Raw genomic sequence first — 19076 nt, 5'->3', positions numbered from 1 at the left:
GGGATGCACCCTTTTTCTTTTTCTCTCTCTCTCTCTCTCTCTCTTGCCGGCGCTCTAAACTCGAGATATCGACTAATCCCCCTAAACGCGTGTTCACGCTAGTACGAGTTGGATCGTGCGACATACATGTGTAGTATTATCGTAATATATATAAATACGAGAAGATTCTAGCTAGAGAATAAATTATTAAAATCTATCTAATTAATCGAAGGAGAAACGGGAGAGGGAGACGAGATCCTTAACGGTCTATACCTATCTATTTACACTAGGGAACGAAATGCACGCGCGCGAGTCCGCGTCGTCCGCGGCTCCCGGAAAGCTTCCCGTCTGAACGCGTAAAAACGCGGGAGGGGGGTCGTTTGCCGACCTCGCGACGGAGTGCGCGACGGACGCTATACGAAGCCTCGCTTCCCCTTCATTTTGCTAGAGTAAAAGTCGCGCTTGGTGACGCGACGCGTTGTGGCAGTGGTCGCTCAGAACTCGCTGATTAAGGCAGTTGGGCACGCCTCGAGCGGAAAGGGGTAAGTGTCGGTAGTGTGTCCTCCCTCCCCCCCCCCCCTCCCTGACGGAAAAGGACACTTCACGCAAGAGGAATCGATTGGCGGCTGCGATCCAGCAACTGACACACGATTGGGAACAGTCTTCGTTTCGCGTCGGAGATCGCGCGAGGAATGGATCGTCGCGATATCATTGTCGTCACCAACGTGATCTTCGCTGGTTGTCCGCTGGTTATCCGCCAGGACTCTCTTGTGATCAGCATCGTCTATCGGATGACGATTTGGTGAAGAGTCCGACGATTTTTCTTGTCTTGCACGAGAAGCCAGATTGCAGGCAGGAACAGGCTCTCATTACGCGAAGCTACTCGCCAGAAATAACTTTATTCTATTTCTTTTTCACTGACGTCGCAGCTTTCACTCCCCGTTAGCAGAGAGAATCTTCTCGTGACGCGGATCGAAACGGACTTTCAACTTTCAACATCGGCGCGAATTGATAAGTTCGACTTATAACTCGAGACTAAAAGTCGAACGGCAATATTTGTAATCTTCGTTAGTGTACATACACGTGTACGAAAGAGACACTGGGAACTGAATGAGAGGAGGAAGATGCATTACGCTTCTGACGTTTTAAAACGTACAGCGTAAAAACGAGCGAAAATAAGTAACCTTTTCCCAGAGCTATAGGAAACGGATGGAGGAAGGACTCGCTGAAGTTATTGTTAAAGTTGACGCTCGACAAAACTGGCCTTTGGAGTCGCGCGAAAGTTAAGACTGTTAGCGATCAGTTTTCGATCGGAAACGTCGGAGGCGGGCGCGATACATGCGCGTCTATGCAAATGCTCCCTTCGGCGTCCCCAGGTAGACGACTCACTCGCGCGAACGACTCGCGTTCCCCGACTCTGACGCTCGCGGCGACTCTCTCCGATCGTTACACGTGCCGTCTCGCGTGTGTCTCGAATGGAATTCTATGCAAATATACCCGAGAGACGGTTCTGTCGCTCGCCGATATTTATTCAAACGAATGCGCGTCTTTCCTGGAAACGTGATGTCTGAGTTCGCGATGCTGGAATGTTCCTCCGCGAGTCTCCCGTCTCGATCGCGGCAGGAACGCTTTTGAAGCAATGTTCGTCGCGGGCACATCGAGGTATCCCAACTAGCGCGAGTTTTGCGGAAGAAAAACCTTGACCTGACGTCTCGCGTAAATAATATCAGTTGAAAAATGGAAGAGACGTTTAATGGAACGTGGCGCGGTTATATTGATAGTCGTCGATCCATCGCGCGTACTTATCGCCGTCTGAAAAGAATAATCCATCGATCAATTAAACCGGAAGTAGCGAGATAAAAACACGGTAAAAGGTCTTCACTCTCATCCTGCACGGTGTAGAAGACTTCGTTTCCGTCCCTCTGGAAAGTTTGCCTCGCTGGCAAAGATCCCAGTAGCTTTCAGCGATCGTTATGCCGTTCGAGAACGTCGCGTACTAGGAAAATCGAAGCAATACGAACGAATTTATCGCGCCCAGAGTGCTCGATATTCAATCGAATTGATTTACACCGAGAATACGAAACGTCACCTCGTGACGTGTCTCTGGAATCTTCTTCTGGGAACGACCAAGCACCTCAGCGTTGCTTCTTCGTTTTCACGTCACGGCGATCGCTACCGCCGATGGGCGAGGTGCCGGACGTGACCTCGGGTCACCAGGCCTCCGTGTATCGAACGTCGAATTCCTGCAGGGCCGGCAGCCGCTTCTTTAACGACTCGAACGTCTGAGCCGACAGCTTCGTGCTATTCAGATTCAATTTCCTTAGGCTGGTTAATGCTGCAACAAAGCGATAAGACTTTCTTCGAACGACAGACCGAAATCTAAGTCTCAACGTCGAATAAACGAAAACTTGAAAATAAAAATTAGTTGGAATTTAATCTTCAAATGATACACTTCTTTCGAGCACCCACTAATGGAACACTGGTGCCGCGACTGATATCTTTGTGCAAATGTCAACCATTCGAAAATGTTTGCGGTGCGAATTCGCACTCTTGTGCCATTTGAAGGTTAATATTAAAATATATTTTTAATTTTTATCTCGCATGCAATATTCGCACTCTAATATTTTCTATATATTTTTTACACGCTTCTTAAGGTATACATTGATATACATTAAAATAATTAAACAGTTTTCATTCCATATAAAATATTTTTTTAAGATTAATTTTATCAAATTCAAATGTATATAAAAAAAGTTAAATCATCAAATCACATTGAAACTTCAACTTCAATTTGAGTAGTCAGAAATACTCACAGGCCAATGTGGAGATGCCTTTGTCGGACACGGGCGTCTCGCAGAGGTTCAGCACCTGCAGCTTCTGCAGATGCTCGCTGATCATCTGTAGGCCGGCGTCGCCGAACTGCGTAGCCCACAGGTTCAGGTATCTCAGCGCCGGCAACTTTATCAATTGTTCCGCGCACGCGGACGTCACGGAGGTGAAGGCCAGGCTGAGGCATTCGAGATTACCGAGGGCACGACCGCCGAGCAGGAGGGCGACGTCGGCGTCAGTCGCGCGTACCGGTAGCGTCAGTTTCCGGGGTCCGCCCTTTTGTTGCTGGCGAGATCGAGGTCGAATATATATGTACATACGTTATACAGAATCGCTTTTTAGAATCCGACAGATTTTATCAGCGATTTGTCATGGACATTATAGAAAAAAAAAAGTACAAAGCGCGAAGGGACGGCCGGATTCTTCATGCCGGAAATACGACTCGTTTATTCGCTTACCAGCTCCTGCAGATTCTTCTGCCTCTGGCAGAGAGCGGCGTAGCGCTCCTTCCCGGATTCCGTGGACTCGAGCGCGTTGACGATCTGAAGCCTCGCCTCCTCGTTCGGCAGTAAACGCCACTCGAGCATCAGGCAGAGCGCCTCCTGCGCGGCGTCGCAGCCCCGCACCGCCAGCAGAATGCAATCGTCGCCCGCCTGCTTCAGCAGGGACGCGATGAACCTCTTCCGCCGACAGCAGCACGCCAGCAGAGTCGTGAGCTGTCGAGAACGCGCTGTTTATAACGTATATCTCGCGCGAGTCTTTCTCTCGTGTCTCTAATGCGTATTCTATAAACGAAACACGACGGAGAAACAGTCCAAACGCTTGGCTTGAATTTTCACTCGAAATGTAGGCAACGTATCGCGAATTCTCCATCCGCTCGTTAAAATTCCCCGATGACGGAATCGACGGTGGAATTATACGATCTCCTAATGTAATCGAGAATGGAATTTATTCGGCTGCAAGGATCGTCGGACATCCTCCTGTTCCTCGCGATCAAATCGACAGACTTCATTAATTCCGGCGCGGATTGTGGCGATTCGATTCCGCGGTTATTTCCGAGAGGATTGGAATTGATGCTGTCAATACGGGTCCACATTGAAGACGCCCGTACGTACATATCAAGAGAGCGATTCATGAATATTTAGGTGGACCTCCAATCGAATATAATAATCGTCGCTGCTGCCTCGGGACCCTCCTTCGCAGGGGAAGGGGAGGGGAGGGGGGAGGGAGAGGACGATTTGTTTCTGAACAAAACGGATCTTATACTCCGCGGCGTGTGTTATCGCACCGGAGGCCGGAGAGGCGCAATTCGAAACGCTTGGCTCGCGAGATTACGCTACTGAATACACCATAATCGTTTCACGTGCGGATAAATTCGATGCCGTTGCGCCGATAAGCGCGATAATTGCAGCGTATCCGCACGTATTCTCTCTATTTCGCCGTTAGATATTTATATCTCTCGCCACGTGCGACCCGAATATAAACGCGGGAAAGAACGAGATTAAAGAAAGATATATATGTATATATTATGAAGACTGAGTCTTTGCCTCTCGAATTTGGTCTTCGCGGGGAATCTAATTAAAGATTCAACATCAAGGAAACTTTCCGCACGCGCGAAACGCTCCTTCAAATTTCATCATCTTTTGTAATTAAAATTCTCAGAAGCCAAAAAAAAACGCGTTTTAATAATAATAGCCTAAAATCTAGTGGAAACTCCACACTAAAATCTGTCTACGAAATGTAATTATACGAAGGGAAAAATGTGACACAGTCTTCGTGAAAGAGAGAAACGGAATCTGAATAGAATCTCACCATCTCGCCGAACAGTTCTCCGCGATCTGGACAGGCCGGGCTGGACGGCGCGGCGATGTGGATCCAACCTGGACGCGGTTCTCTGACGGGCAGCAGGACGCGATGCACCGTGCACCTCGGGTCTTTCGCCAGTCGTTGCATCACGCACATCAGCACGGACTCCTGCACCTCTCTCACGGCCAGAGCCTCTTCCGGGAACGGGACCGGCTGTAGCAGTGCCCCGAGACCCGGACGCCAGTCGGTGTACTCCGATCTGCAATGTCGTTTTTCCCCGATAAAGTGAGACGCGTTTAGAAGGACCGAAGGGGGATTTCGAATGCCAGAACGGAGGGGCTGCGAGCGGCGCCCGCGTCGGGCTCGTTTGCCTATAGTGAGCGCGAAACACTTACGCGATATTCAGGACGAGCAGATAACACTGCAACGGCGGCAACGGCGGCGATTTGTCCTCGTTCGATGACGCGCGACTCGACACCTCGAATCTGCGAAAATTGGAATCAACATATCGTTGAGAATCTCGTCGTCAAACTACGCGAATATCCTGCAGTTCCAAAGTGTAACTCGGGCGAAACTTGCCTGTGGAATATGGCCGCGACGCAGATGGACACGAGATTGGGAAGTATGCGAGGGTGCGGACAATCGCTACCCGGCCCGTGCACCGACGAGATGTAGTCCCTGATCGCCTGCTCGCCGTCGTTGTTCTCGTACAAAGCGGCAATGAACACCTACGCGCAACGTAAATGTAACCGTCATTATAACTATGCACATTCGCGCTTCCTTATCGTAAGTCGTCATCAGTCGCTCAACTAACTATAGAATCGACAGTAAAGGCACGTTTTTCGTTTTACACGTAATTCCCATGCCCGTAAAACGAAGAGGAAACGAACGATCATCTTTCTCTCCCTTGATCTCGCCACACCCGCTATGCTGTAACCAAACAAAGCAACGCAAGACTGCTGTCAGACTGCTCACCTGCAGCAGCTTCCTCATGTCCGGCGACTTGCCAAAGTCAACGGTGTGCTTCAGGCATCTCGTGATCGCCGGGCTGAGCATCGGGACCAGCTGCGATCGCGGATGCTGCTGCGCCAGTTTGACGAGCGCCCGCGCCAGCGCCGCCGGCGGCGCCGCTTTTTCCAGAAGCGGTGCCACCACGGCCAGCACGGCCTCCGCCCAGCTCCTGCGGTCGCGCACGACCTCCTCGGCTTTCCCGTCCGAGTCGGCCTCCTGCACGCTGCTGGTCTCGTCCAGCAATTTGGCGACCGCCTCCAGCGGCGCGCCCGCCACCCTCTCGTCCTGGAGCGGCGTCCACAGGGCGAAGTCCACCATGGTGCGCAATTCACGCAGTATCACCTCTTCCCGAGTGCTCGTCGACACGAGGTGCTGATACTTGAAGATGCTTTTCTGCGGGCAGACAAAATCGGCTCCGGATGATTCGCGAATTCCGAGTCCGAGTCACTTAATCGGCGCGAGAGAGTTCTATCGCTAAAAAATTCGAAAATAAAAAGATCCCAAGACGCAGAGATGGCAACTGCTGCATGCACAATCAAGAAATGATACGCGCACAAAAATGTGTAAATAATAAATATAGTGAAGTAAAGAAAATCTGTGAAAATCTGAACCTGACATTCTCGTTACAATGAATTTAACGTTGAAAAGCAAAAAAAGAAAAAATTGTTTGCTGCTAATTAATCAAAAAAATTCTCCTTGCTGAAAAAAAAATTGAAATTAAATGTCAAAATGCCATTGTCCGACGCATCGCCCGTATCTGGAAATTGAACCGAAACGAATCCACCCCTCGGCGAACAGGGTCAATCTCGGCAGAAGTCATCGACATCCAAGCCGTCAATGTACGGACTGTGATGTTTTCATCAGAAATATAACGCCGTAAACAATAAAATTCAATTAATCGTTATGGTCGGCCGGATCGCTGTAATTTACTCGCGTCGCACGAGTCGCAGAGGCCGCGCGCTGCTGATTAATTTCCCGACCGGATATTAAACCGCTCGCAGCAACCTCCATAAAACACTGACGTATCCGGGAGATTTGATCCGGCCGAGGACGATCGAGAACGTTCGCCTCTCGCGCGCCGCGTTATCACTTCCTCCTCCTGCTTCCAGCCTCGCATTGTCGGGGCGTTAATAACGCCTGTGTTTGCACTGCGCCGTTCTCCGCCGACCCACGTCAGAGACATCGGAAGGCCGATATTAAAAAATATATATTTGGTATCGACATTATTCGCATTCGCGTGAACAATCGTCGATCGTTCCTCCGCTCGGAAAACGCCGGTCGAAAGGTGAATCAAAATCCATGCCCCTATTATTAGCTTAAAAAGTTTCAACTTACAAATGGATCAAAATGCTCCATCATTTTTTTATCGCTATTGACACGGTAAACAAGCAACGGCAAATATTGTAACGTGACCAAGTAAAAACACGAATGTTTTTAATTAAATCCAATCGACGAGATGCATTTTACATCTGTATAAACGTGAATTTTATTTTTCAAAATAAATTTGAAATTCCACTTAAAAACAATCTGATAAAACCAATTAATTGAAATGGATATAAACAATAATGGATTTTCCTTAAACGATAAATGATAATTTTTCTTATCGAATGATAATCCTTAACGTACCTTCCATAATATTGAGTGGTACCACTGGTCCCTCGTATAAGCGTTGCTGGCTTGCAGAAGGAGCGAACCGTCCGGCAGGACGATGCTGAGGCAGTTCTTGTACGCGGGATCCCACCTGGCGACGACGTACTTCCGGACCTCCGACATGCTGCTGTACGGAACGGCTTGCTGAAGAAAACCCGTGAGCTAAAAGAGAGAGACGGAGGAACGAAATTTAAAATTCATGGAAGAAGGGAAATCAATGGCTTTCCTGAAAAGCCTTCATAATAATCAAATAATTATATCGCTAACGAGCATAATTGGATTAAAGGTGTTACAAGCCATTTCAAGCTCGTTACCATTGAAAAAAAAAATGTATTATGCAAAGTGCTGATACGCGCGTAACGTGAAATCATAATACGTGGAAACAATTCAATTTCCATATATCGGAACGTTTATGTAGAGGTACGAGTATATGTAGAGAAATAGTTATTAAAACGTCGATATATTATTAATAAGCCAACAAAAACGCAATAAAATTAATTACGTATGATAATCGGTTCATAGTCAGCGGTTTTGCATATACAATATACATATAATCCGTTTATATGTAAGCCGCTGAATAAAAATAATCTATCATTAATTTTACTGAATCGGAATTATCATATTACATTTATTATCCTGAGAGTAACGTTATTTTTAAAATTGGCGAAAAATAAATACCGTGCGGTAATTGTATTCTGCAAAAGGGAGGGAAAAGAGGAGAGAGAAATTGCAATGAGATTATAATCCAGCGACTTGTCACTTGAACTCGAGATGATCTTTTCGTTTTCATCCGTGGAAAACACAATCGAAAGAAATCTATTATTTGCACATCGATCATCAATCATTTCCCGATTTATGTTAGACGTAATCACGGATTATTGGTCGTTTGACGTATGAACTCGACATATGGACGTCATCCACCGATTATATAAGTTTATATACATTATGCAGATAATAAGAACGCTCACACGTAATACCTGTATTATTCCGTGAAAGTCATTATACCGATATCGAGAATCAAACGGAAAATTGCCTCTATAAATTTATTTTGCGGCGATCTTAAAATTAATACATTACACAAGCCGCAAACCGCACATGATTTATTCATTCGTTTCTTTCTATTAAATTTCAATAATAATAATTTCAAATAAATCGCCTTATGTATACAGCATATGTGTATAATAATGAGAATCAAACTCATGACAATCAAAATTCGACTGTTTTTTTTTTTACTATTCGGCTTTAAAAACGCAATTATAAAGCTGAAATATAATTACAAATTAAATTGATCATCAATTCGACGATAAAGCTACAAGCGGCCGAATCTTGACAGTTCTCATTATTATTTATTGTAAATTTCGATATATAATTATTTTATGAAAAAAAGGAACAGTTTCGTTCTAAATAGTCAAAGGTATTGAAAGGTGTATTGAAATCGATAGTTCATTATTATTTTAATTTACAAAGATCGCGATTTCATTTTCGTTTAGCCAATAATTTTTGTATAGCAGCTTAACTTTGAGGTAGTTTTCCAGACTTTCGGGTGCGCTCAGACCGGTCTTTAGGAATGACGCAATCATACTTGTCGTAACGAGGCGCATGAATGTATAAAGCGGTACCAGCGAATCTGGCCGTGGCAACAAAAAAGTCGACTTGGCAAAGACGTGGGAAAGAGAGGTAGAGAGGCGAAGAGAGCTAGGGGAAAGAGAGGGTGGGAGAGAGAGAGAGAGAGAGAGAGAGAGAGAGAGAGAGAGAGAGAGAAAGAGAAGAACTGGTGAAAAAGGGACGGTGAATCGAGGGAGAAGTTGCATAATGCAACCTGACGGGGACAATGCGCCCTGGTTCGCGCATCACTTCGGCAGTGTCTCGAGTTCTGAGACTGCAACGAGGGATGACGTGGTACCTTGTGGCACATGTGCGTGTGTATCCGCACGCGTGTCCGTGTGAATACGCGTTCGCGTGTCCGCGTGTAAACGTAATATCGGCGACCAACATACACACACACACACACATACAGAGGCGCGAACACCTGCGTGTGGAATAGTGAATGACGTCAGCGCGAGGTGCCGCGAATCTAGGCCGAGGGTTGAACGACTGTTGGAGCAGACTCGGCCGAATCTGGGGCACTGCATCCCCCTCGTCGCTAAACGCGGCCGAAAGCGACGCTATGTGCGAGCGAACCGGTGTCGATCCGCGCCGGAATTCGCACAATATTCTTGCGGAAACGCGCGGCCGATCTCCAATTTCTCGCCTGATCGAGGGTGTGCGTGTTATTTTGTGCGTTTCAACCCTTTGAAATCCGACTCGATTGGAAAAAGGTATCGAGAAGGATCGTGGGCAGAGAGAGAGAGAGAGAAGGAGGGGAGAGCGCGAGCGAGGAAGTGGAAGAGAAGCGAAATAAATTATTGGGAAGCTGCGCGAGATGCGGCCCTCTGCCGCGCACTGATAAATACAGATAAATCCTCCCTAAAACACACACACACACACACACACAGAGAGAGAGAAAAAGAATTACGCTGCCGGCAAGGGACTCCTCGTTTTATGCATTTATGTGGATTAGAGAATGATTTACTTTGTTTGCCCGACGTCGAGCCAGGTCCGCAGACCGGACGTTATACATATATGTAGTTTGTGCGTATTATTAAATAGACGAATGATTAAATGACGAAATAAAATTCGCTTACGTGCGACAAATGAGCTGTATTTCATGAATAAAGACCCGTCCATTTCGCCCGACCTGGCGCGTTTATTAGAACTTTTATGCATATGCATAAGCGATCAAATAAGTTCCGCTGTTTACGGCGAAGGATTGTGGCATTTATGCGCGATGCGCTCGAAAAAAAAAAGAGGGGAAAAAGCGGTCAGCGCTGCGCTGCGGGCGTTTGCCGCTACAAAGGGCGCGTGACGCGAATAATATATATGTAACTTTATTTTTCTCCGTATATATTTCCTCCGATTCCAAGGTCATCTTTTGTAAACGGCTGGTTCACGCTCTTTTTATGCATCTATGCTACGCGGATACTGCCATGCATATGCATTCCCCATGCATATTCATGCGCGACGTAAACGATAACGAAACGACTGCGCCCATTACTTAACTCGGAGAAATAGCTGAATTTCGGTGTATCCGTAATAATAACTTTGATGCACAGGTGCGGCCATTATTCCCCGTAGCTCTCGCAAGTCTCTCGCGCGGCTGCCGCCGCATCCACCAAATCACCACACGTTTCGCGCGATGAGTATATATAACGAAAAACCTCGTGCGCACGCGAGTATACGAGTATTCTCGTAATTAAAAACGATGGATAGCATTATCTCTCTCTCTCTCTCTCTCTCTCTCTCGCGACCCGTACACGTGACGCTATCGAGGATGTCGAACGTCAACGCGTAAAATGATGAACAAGTGTGAACGATACGCTCGCGGCCTGCCTGCACACACAGTTCCTCCATTTTTCGCGGAACTGCCAGTTCGCAAATGGATTGTACATAGAACTTTAAATGTAATTCCGAAAATCCGATTCCGCTGGTAACCGGAACGTAAATCCCTCACCGTTCCGTCATCAGACACTACCGCGAGCATTACACGTTCGTTTCTATTTTGTATCATTTCGCCCGTGCGGACTTTTTTTTTATTCGCGACGCCTTTTCGCGTCCGCGTGACACGCAATTGCGTAATTTCGCTGCAATTGCGGTCGATCGGGAGACGTAAGCGGCACGACGACGAGTCGCGCTCATTATCGCGCGCAGGCCGGGACGACGTTGCTGCATGCATTCGCAATTGCGTGGGACCGAAATTGCGATTGTTTAAATGTCACGAGACACCGGCGATTCGTGTCACGAGTTCGCGATTCGCGATTCACGCCGCTTCCGGCGCGGCGTGCGGCGGCATCGCGATTTTGCAGCTGTGCAGATTGGCGGCGAGCCGAGCCGTCGCATGTTGCGTCCGCATGAAAAAAAAAGGGACGTCATCCCTGTGCCACTTGCAATGAATGGCATTACAATATTTTAAACGCATCTCGCGCTGCACGCGCGACTGTCATTATATGAACGTTCAATCCCTCGTTCGTCGCGCCGAAAAATAAAATATCAGCTTGACGAAGCTGCATCGTGCAGAATTTCTGAAAGCAACGATGATTTGAAGACCGCGTAAATTCCATCAAAAATTCTCGATTCGATGCCAGTAAAAATGTCACAGTCGATCGTCTGCACAATCTAGTACCGATTGACTCCGCGTTGATCGGAGAGAATTTATACTTTCTTTCCATTGTATATTATTGAAATTCGTCCGTTATTACAATTTTTTTATCCACAAGCTTGCACGAAGCGACGGAAGCCGAAAGAAAGAAATGACGGGAAAGGGATGTTTTGCGAGCCGGCTCATCTCCGCGGAATATAACGGAAGCATAATATAATGCTATACGACACGAAATCTCTCTCTTTTCGCTCACTTTATGTCATTGTCTGCGCTGCCCGCTTCGCTGCATGCGTGATGCATTTTTGCAGCAGGAATTCTCTCGATTTAGTATCGCGACAAGCGTCCAATTACATAAAGGAAGGCGGAGACGTCGCGGGCACGTGCCACAAAATCGCACGTGGCCAATTTGTCATGTAATATACGAGGCGCGACCCGCACGATATCGTGTCACATCGCTATGGCTCCTCGTCACCTATCGATTATAAACGTTATGCAACGTTACACGGTTTTGCGCCTGCGGATATCGAAGAAGATATCGAGATTGATAACGATGAGTAAAACGAATACTGTAATCTTGATATTATCTCAACTCTCAGTATAATTAAAAATTTTAATTACATTAAATTCCTAGTAAATAAAACAAAAAAATTTTATTTCAACTACGACTTGTGTTTCGATGATTTTTTCAGAAAATATCATTAAAATATCGCAAAATGCGCCGGACAATTATAATCCTCTTAGCAAATATTCAATTCAATTTTAATCCTCTTATAGTGAATATTTAATTCTATTATAATCCTCTCATAGTAAATATTTGATTCAACTCTAATCCTCTTATACAGGAAGAGAATTTTATTTCAAAATTTGACCTTGAAAATCATGTTAATCGTAAGACAGCATAGTATTTCGAGGGGTCAACCACTATGGCAATCAGTGTACATTTCTTTAGGAATATTGCCAGTATTGCGGCAGTACAATACTAGCAATATGCTATCAATACATATAGCAATACCTCGAGTAATACATTAGCAATGCATTAGCAATATTTGACAATATTGTACAATATGTGGCAGTACATGAGATAATAGATGGCAATGTTACTGAGAATATGAAATACAATAGCAATACTGGTGGCAATAAAGTGTGTTGTATTGCCATAATTAGCAATCACTGTACATTTTTTTAGTAGTGGTTGACCCCTCGTATTTCGATGAATTTGAAGTTCCATCTACATAAGTCGCAATACGCAAAACGTAAACGCAAACGCGGAGAAAAAAAAGAAACGTCAAAAAAAGAGAAAAAAAGAGAGAAACGTCATCTTGCGTCCGCGTTTGAGTTTGCGTTTTGCGACTTATGTAGATGGGGCTTTATGTGATTTTCACTATTTTTTAAATTTATTGTAATGCATAGTAAAAAAAAAAAAAGAAAAAAACAAAATTTGTCGAAATACTACGTTGTCCCACGATTAACATGATTTTCAGGGTTAAATTTTAAAATAAAATTCCGTGCATAAGAGGATTACAATTGAATTAAATATTCGCTATAAGAAGATTAGAATTGAATTAGATAATTGCTATAAGAGGATTACAATTGTTCGGCGCATTTTGCGATATTTTAATGATATTTTCTGAAAAATCATCGAAATACAACAAGTCGTAGTTAAAATAAAATTTTTCTATTTTATTTACTAGGAATTTAATGTAATAAAAATTTTTAATTATATCGAGAGTTAAAGTAATATCAGAATTTTAAAACAGTAAATTTTAAAAGAAACTTCTCTCCGTGTAACAAACATTTAATTCAAAGAGAATTATGTATTTTTTTAATCAATAATATAAGCACGCTTATATATAAAGCTCTAAGCCTTCCTCTCCTTCTAATATAACGAAATTAACCAGGCACGATCGGTATTTTCGTTCGTCGATTATTTTTGACGTCCACAATTTCTGAGGTCGTTGATCCGAGTCCAACGTCTTTAATTTCGAGCCGTGGGTAGAGCATTTGATAAATAACTTGTTTAACACAAAAAAAAATGAACGCCGCGTCGTTCGCCTCAGTATCGTCGCAAATTTATCGATTCGCGCTGTTTAACATATTCCCTCGTTCTCTCGAAATCGCGAGGCTGCGTCACGTCGTACGTACACGCGTAGTGATGTCTAATCTCCAACGGAAACACGAATCCGACGCGGACGCGAGTGCCTTTATATGCACGCTACTTTATGGATCTCTTCGTATGTACGTTACTCAAATATAATATTTTACTCTGAAAAGTAATTCGAGCGTATTTTCTTATTTTTCTCCCATAAAGAGACATTACAAAAAACTGTTGCCACTCGAGAGGGGAACACCTTCCTCCACATTCTTTCTCTCCATTCTTTGTTTAATTAATTTTTGAAATAACAACTTATGAGAGACGCGGCGAAAGAGGTTTCGTTTACAAAATGCCTTCCGATTTGCCGGATAAATCAGACGGAGTCGCCGATGGTGAGGATGTAGAACCGGCCGTAACACATCGGCGCAGATCTAAAAATATCCGCGCCCGTAAAAGCATCGTCGCCGGCCCAATCGCACCGGCGAAAACAATACAAGATAAACGAGACGAGCGGCGAAATGAATCGATTGTTGGCGAACGATAGCAGATTGCGATTCGAAATATCCCCGGGAGATTGGTTGCACGCAAACAGTTTTCCCAAGTGGGATGACGTACAGCGGAACGCGAAAAATTTTACGAGATCGGAGATTGCGTCCGGGATATTTTATCATATCCGCGGCGATATCCGAGCCGCGTTTTAATTTAAGCGCATCATACGTGCACGCGCGGCACACGTCTATCGATTCTTTCGTAATACGTAAAATAACCCGCGATAACGAAACGCGAAAGAGCGAGGAAATATAGTTACTGCCTATATCGCTTTCGTGCTATTATACGTATTATTTAAAATTAGCAGCGGTTTTTTTTTCTCATTATTACAAAATAACGTCGAATCGGCTTGCTCGGAAGTCGGTGAATTTCGTGAGAAGTCGCGGTGCGTACCTTTAACGTGAGTCACTTAAACGTTCCTTATCGAAGTGTGTTACCAGGTGTTCACGAGCAACGTCAGACGACCGACAAATGCGGTAATTACCTTCGAAAGAATTTCCTCGAATTCAGAGAAGCCTATATATGGTAGGTGCGCAAGAAAAATTCCGATCATTAGGGGGAATAACTTGAGGAAGCTTTTGGTCAGCGCGATTTTTCTACATACAAAGATCGTCGTCAGAGATACGACGGTTTGATGAGAATCCGGGGGAAATTCAACGTTCACGATCGAGCAAATTTCGTTATAAAATTGAAACGTTAAAATATACGCGCCGATTGATTCGAGTCGACGACGAGCGACCGCAACGGGAGTGGCCGGCGCGTATTGGCCGCTGCCGGTGACATTTTCTTTCTCCGGTTCACCTCGCCGAAATATAAACCGTAAATTGTATCCGTATACATGTGTGGCGATTCATCGCACCGTGCACGAGTGAAAGCCCACACCCGTCGCCTTCTCTCCTTTCGCAAAGCACGGCTGGCATGCGGAATGCGCCGGTCCGGCCGGCAGAGACGGACTGGGATATGACGGTGCATACGCGATGATTTACCCTTCCTTTTCCGTCCGTGACGGCCCATAAGCGGGCAATATTTGCTCGGGATTAACCCTTTAACGCGTACATACGTGCGGCGGATATCGCGAATATCTCCGATTCATTCTTGCGATCGCATACACATGCGCGCGCGTTAGCCCCGCTGTCGCACAATTATACATATACGTTTGCGGCGGCAGCGAATTCTCTGCCGTGACGAAATTTGATTGACGTTTTCATGCTGATGTCGGAGCGCTGCAACGCTAGAAAATTATTCATCACGACGGAATTACATCGCGTTTCGTTCGTAGATCCGATATATAATAACCCGCTGCCGCCGGGAGATTTCCGCATTGGCGAAATCGCTGAATTAAATTCGCTTCCGTTTTACTTGATAATGAGTAAGCGGACTATATAAATTCCGATCAAATCATCTCGGATTTCGATTTAGAACAGTTTACAATCGGCGAGCAGGCATCAGAATCGACGCTTGTATTTAATTTATTTTAATTTAAAACGGTTTTTACTCTGTGTGTGTGTGTGTGTTTCTCTCTGTATCTACTAACTCTTGAATACGCTCGTCGAGTTAATCGCTTATCTTTATTAATTAACTCATAACACTGCGTAACACGGCTTACGTCATATACATCAACATCTATCAAATGTCAAACATGCCTCTTGTGTAAATTTTCATTATACATCTTTTCGTTCTAACAGCGATTTACATAGAATATTAAATAATAGTAAAATCAAGTTTTCTTATTAATCTTTATTAATATATGCATCGCTTGATAGGTTCGGTCAGGCACGTTGACGCGGTAAACGCATTTATATTATAATTCTACATACGTATAATGAATCGCGAATCGTAATTGAAATGCAATAAATTATTACTAATGTGTCGCTTTAAATATATAACTTAATTCTTTCTCTTTCTTTCTCTCTCTTTCTGCGCCACGTTCTCGATAAATTTTCTATTCGCACGAAAATCCGTTACGTGTGACTAGGAGATCGCAATCTCGGATCGCACACGGAATTACCTCTTAATGGTTTCGCGAGGAAATATACGACGGGGCTTCACGGCCAGAATCTGAATGTCGATCGAAATTTTTCAACGCGCTCCACTTCTGCCCCAAGTTTTTACGCCAAGTGTTTGCGCCTGCCTGCCAAACGCTGCGTTAGACCCGGGTGCTTTTACGGTACTTATCTTACAACACGTTCCAAGAGCCGCACGAAAACGAGCTAGCGTATTTTTACGGCTGCTAACGGCCGCACGTAAAAGCTAACGCTCCGCGTCCCCGCGATTGTTTTACGCGCCGCACGTACTTTGTTCCAGCTTATACCAACTGCGGGAAGAGGACGCGAATTCCCGCACATACACGAGCGCGTGCGTCACGTTAAACGTCGCGAAAATTAATTGTCACGCGAAATTTGCATAGAATAGAAAACCGTGTGAATCACAAAGTTCTTATAGATTTACGTCATCCTTAGAAAGAAATAGAAATTCAAGAAGCGCACAAAGTGCAAAAACATTTTTCAATGTGCTTGCGTAACCGTTACGTATTTAAAAATTCGCAAGCAATTAATAGCGGCGCACGCTGCGTTCTCTCGTGTATAAAAAGGAGAAAAGTTTTTATATCCGGCGATATCGGAGTTTTGCAGTTAACTACCGGGGGCTTTGAGTAACGCGGTCCTTCCCACGGGATATTAACTTTTAAAGCTCGACCCCCGCCCTTTTTTTTTCACTTTCGAGTTTAACGAGTTTCAGAAACTACATTCCTGAAATTCATATACGTTTCCTCGAACCGAGCGGGACAGGCGATGAAAGCTAAACTCGTGCGCGCGTTCTTCCTTCGCGCGGCCGTCAAGGCGCATAAAGAACGACACGAATACGCACATATACGCGTCGCGTGTTTGCTCTCATTCCGCCGCTATTTGCCTACAAATGAGAGTCGCGCTAAGCTCGTCGCCTATTCCACGGCACTTTGCAGCCGCGCTAATTGGGCAGCAGTTGCAGAGATTCCGCAACCGCGTATACGTGTTTTACCTACGCGAGCCGCCGCGCCGCGGTCTTCCCGGCCGCCACGTATGTTCAACAGCCGTGAAAACGACTTTAGCCTACCGGAGCCACCGCATCTCATTACCTCTGATACCTTAAGCCACTCTGCGCCTCATTACCGGAGTTTAAAATAATGCGCAGCGATATGCCCGCGTGCAAGGCGCGGCATCTAATTACGCAGGGGATATTCGCCGTTCGCGATACTCGTCACGGGGCGATTACTATTCGCCTCGTTGTTCGCGCTTTTTCTTTTTATCGCGAGCAATTTGGAAAGGAAAAAAAAAGCTGTCTCGCGCGACTGCAGGAAGAACGTATAGGGTTTGTTAAAACGTTCCGAGAAAAGAAGCCACTTTGGTCTCGACGCGAGAATCCCCACACGACGTGTCTGGCATACCTTTCATACCGCGGCGATATTCAAAAAATCCTAACAATTCCATCGTTCGCGTGCGAAGAAATTTCGGTGATGATCGCGAGTGTGTCTATGTACCCAAGGCCTTCGGTCGTCTCGCAGCGTGCGAATATTTGCACAACCAACCGCGGCGCCTCTTTTCCTTCTTCTTCCTGCACTTTTTCGGATTCCTCTCTCGAGCAACGTATTTTCTACGTCCTCATACCTTTCTACCCCTCTATTTTCCTCTCTCTATTATCTTCGATTTGATTATATAAGACACTCGGTTAGGTGCTCGATTATTCGTAGAGGCATATGCTTTTTCGTTTGTTTGATCGTGAGCTCACTTCCCGCGACCTTCGCGCCAAGTATTCGCCCGAGTGTCATCGAAGGAATTCGTTGAAAATTAATGAGTCATTCGCTTAATTACATTCTTACGTCTCATTTTGTCTCATCCTCTGCGGACTTGCGTGCCGCTCAATTCCGGTTTGTGGATCGAAGCCGGCAATTAATCAGAATTCTCCAGGAGAATCTCTCTCACGGGGGTTATTATAGGTATATACAATCCTCTCTACTGTCTCACCGCGGCGGTGACTCCTTCTGCAGTACAGAAGTGTTCTTGTTCTCTCCCGAATGCCCCGCCGAGGGATTCGCGGCCCGATGTTGTTCGACGGACGACACACACGAAGGCCACGAAAAACGAGACGGCGACCGGTATTTTACACGCGGCGTTAGCGCGAGGAGCGAAGCGGCCGCTGGCTGCTCGAACACGTAGCCCAGGGTCAGCTTTGACGTCAGCATGAAACACACGTTCGTACACACGCACGCGTGCACGCACGAACGCCTCGCTCGCTTGCTCGCTCGCTCGCTCGCTCGTTCGCCCGCACGCACGCACGCACCGTTCGTAATGGAGAACGCCTCGCCCGCCAACGTTCCGACTCGCTCGATCGTGCCGATTTGTTTGCGTTGTCCCGAAACTAATATATCCTTCTCTCCGTCGCAAAATCTCCCGGTCGATCTAGAAAGGATTTTTCCTCGACGAGAAATCGCGTCTCCTCGAGATACGAGGTTGAAGTTGACGATAATGGGCTCCTCTCTTGACGGGCTTGAGCTTCAGGAGGGGGAGAAATCAAAATCGCTATTCCGCAGCCGATGAGACTCTTGATAGAATTTTAATTGGATGTTTAGCTAGACAATGGTGTACGAGAATTGAACGGGAGTGGTCGACGACCTCTTTTATCTTCGGAGAAAAATCGTCTCTAAATTGGTCAAGAGAGAGGGAGAGGGAGAGAGAGAGAGAGAGAGAGAGAGAGAGAGAGAGAGAGCTGTGATTTAAAGGGACAGCTCGTGATCCTGGGATTTCGTATTTCTATATATACGTCTGCCGAAACTCCGTCGCTACGTCGTACATCACCAACCGCGATTTGTCTTGTCGATTTCCTTCCGGCGTTTCCCCTCCGCGCGGGCGAAAGAGAGATACCGTCCCGACGATATATTTCGCGTACGCCTCTGCGGTCGCGCGTATGTCGATTATGCGAGGAGGTCAGAGG

The 19076-nt window shown here is 45.8% G+C and overlaps 1 protein-coding gene across 1 annotated transcript in view; it reads right to left on the bottom strand.

Annotated features, from left to right (window-relative positions):
* Positions 1-574: 574 nt before the first annotated feature.
* LOC105462851 (C-Maf-inducing protein-like) overlaps positions 575-19076 on the bottom strand; it is a 30760-nt gene continuing 12258 nt past the window's right edge. Inside the window, exons 2-9 of the mRNA XM_011709712.1 lie at positions 7252-7437; positions 5590-6018; positions 5194-5342; positions 5010-5099; positions 4621-4873; positions 3267-3524; positions 2793-3093; positions 575-2314 (exon numbers count right to left, since the gene is read on the bottom strand). Of these exons, the coding sequence (XP_011708014.1) occupies positions 2190-2314; positions 2793-3093; positions 3267-3524; positions 4621-4873; positions 5010-5099; positions 5194-5342; positions 5590-6018; positions 7252-7437 (1791 nt within the window). The 3' untranslated portion in view covers positions 575-2189. The remainder of the gene's footprint in view (positions 2315-2792; positions 3094-3266; positions 3525-4620; positions 4874-5009; positions 5100-5193; positions 5343-5589; positions 6019-7251; positions 7438-19076) is intronic.

Source organism: Wasmannia auropunctata, unplaced genomic scaffold, assembly GCF_000956235.1.
Source record: "Wasmannia auropunctata unplaced genomic scaffold, wasmannia.A_1.0 LD336116.1, whole genome shotgun sequence".
Classification (NCBI taxonomy): domain Eukaryota; kingdom Metazoa; phylum Arthropoda; class Insecta; order Hymenoptera; family Formicidae; genus Wasmannia; species Wasmannia auropunctata.
Note: the sequence above shows the minus strand (reverse complement) of the source record. Positions and strands in the feature narration are given on the sequence as shown.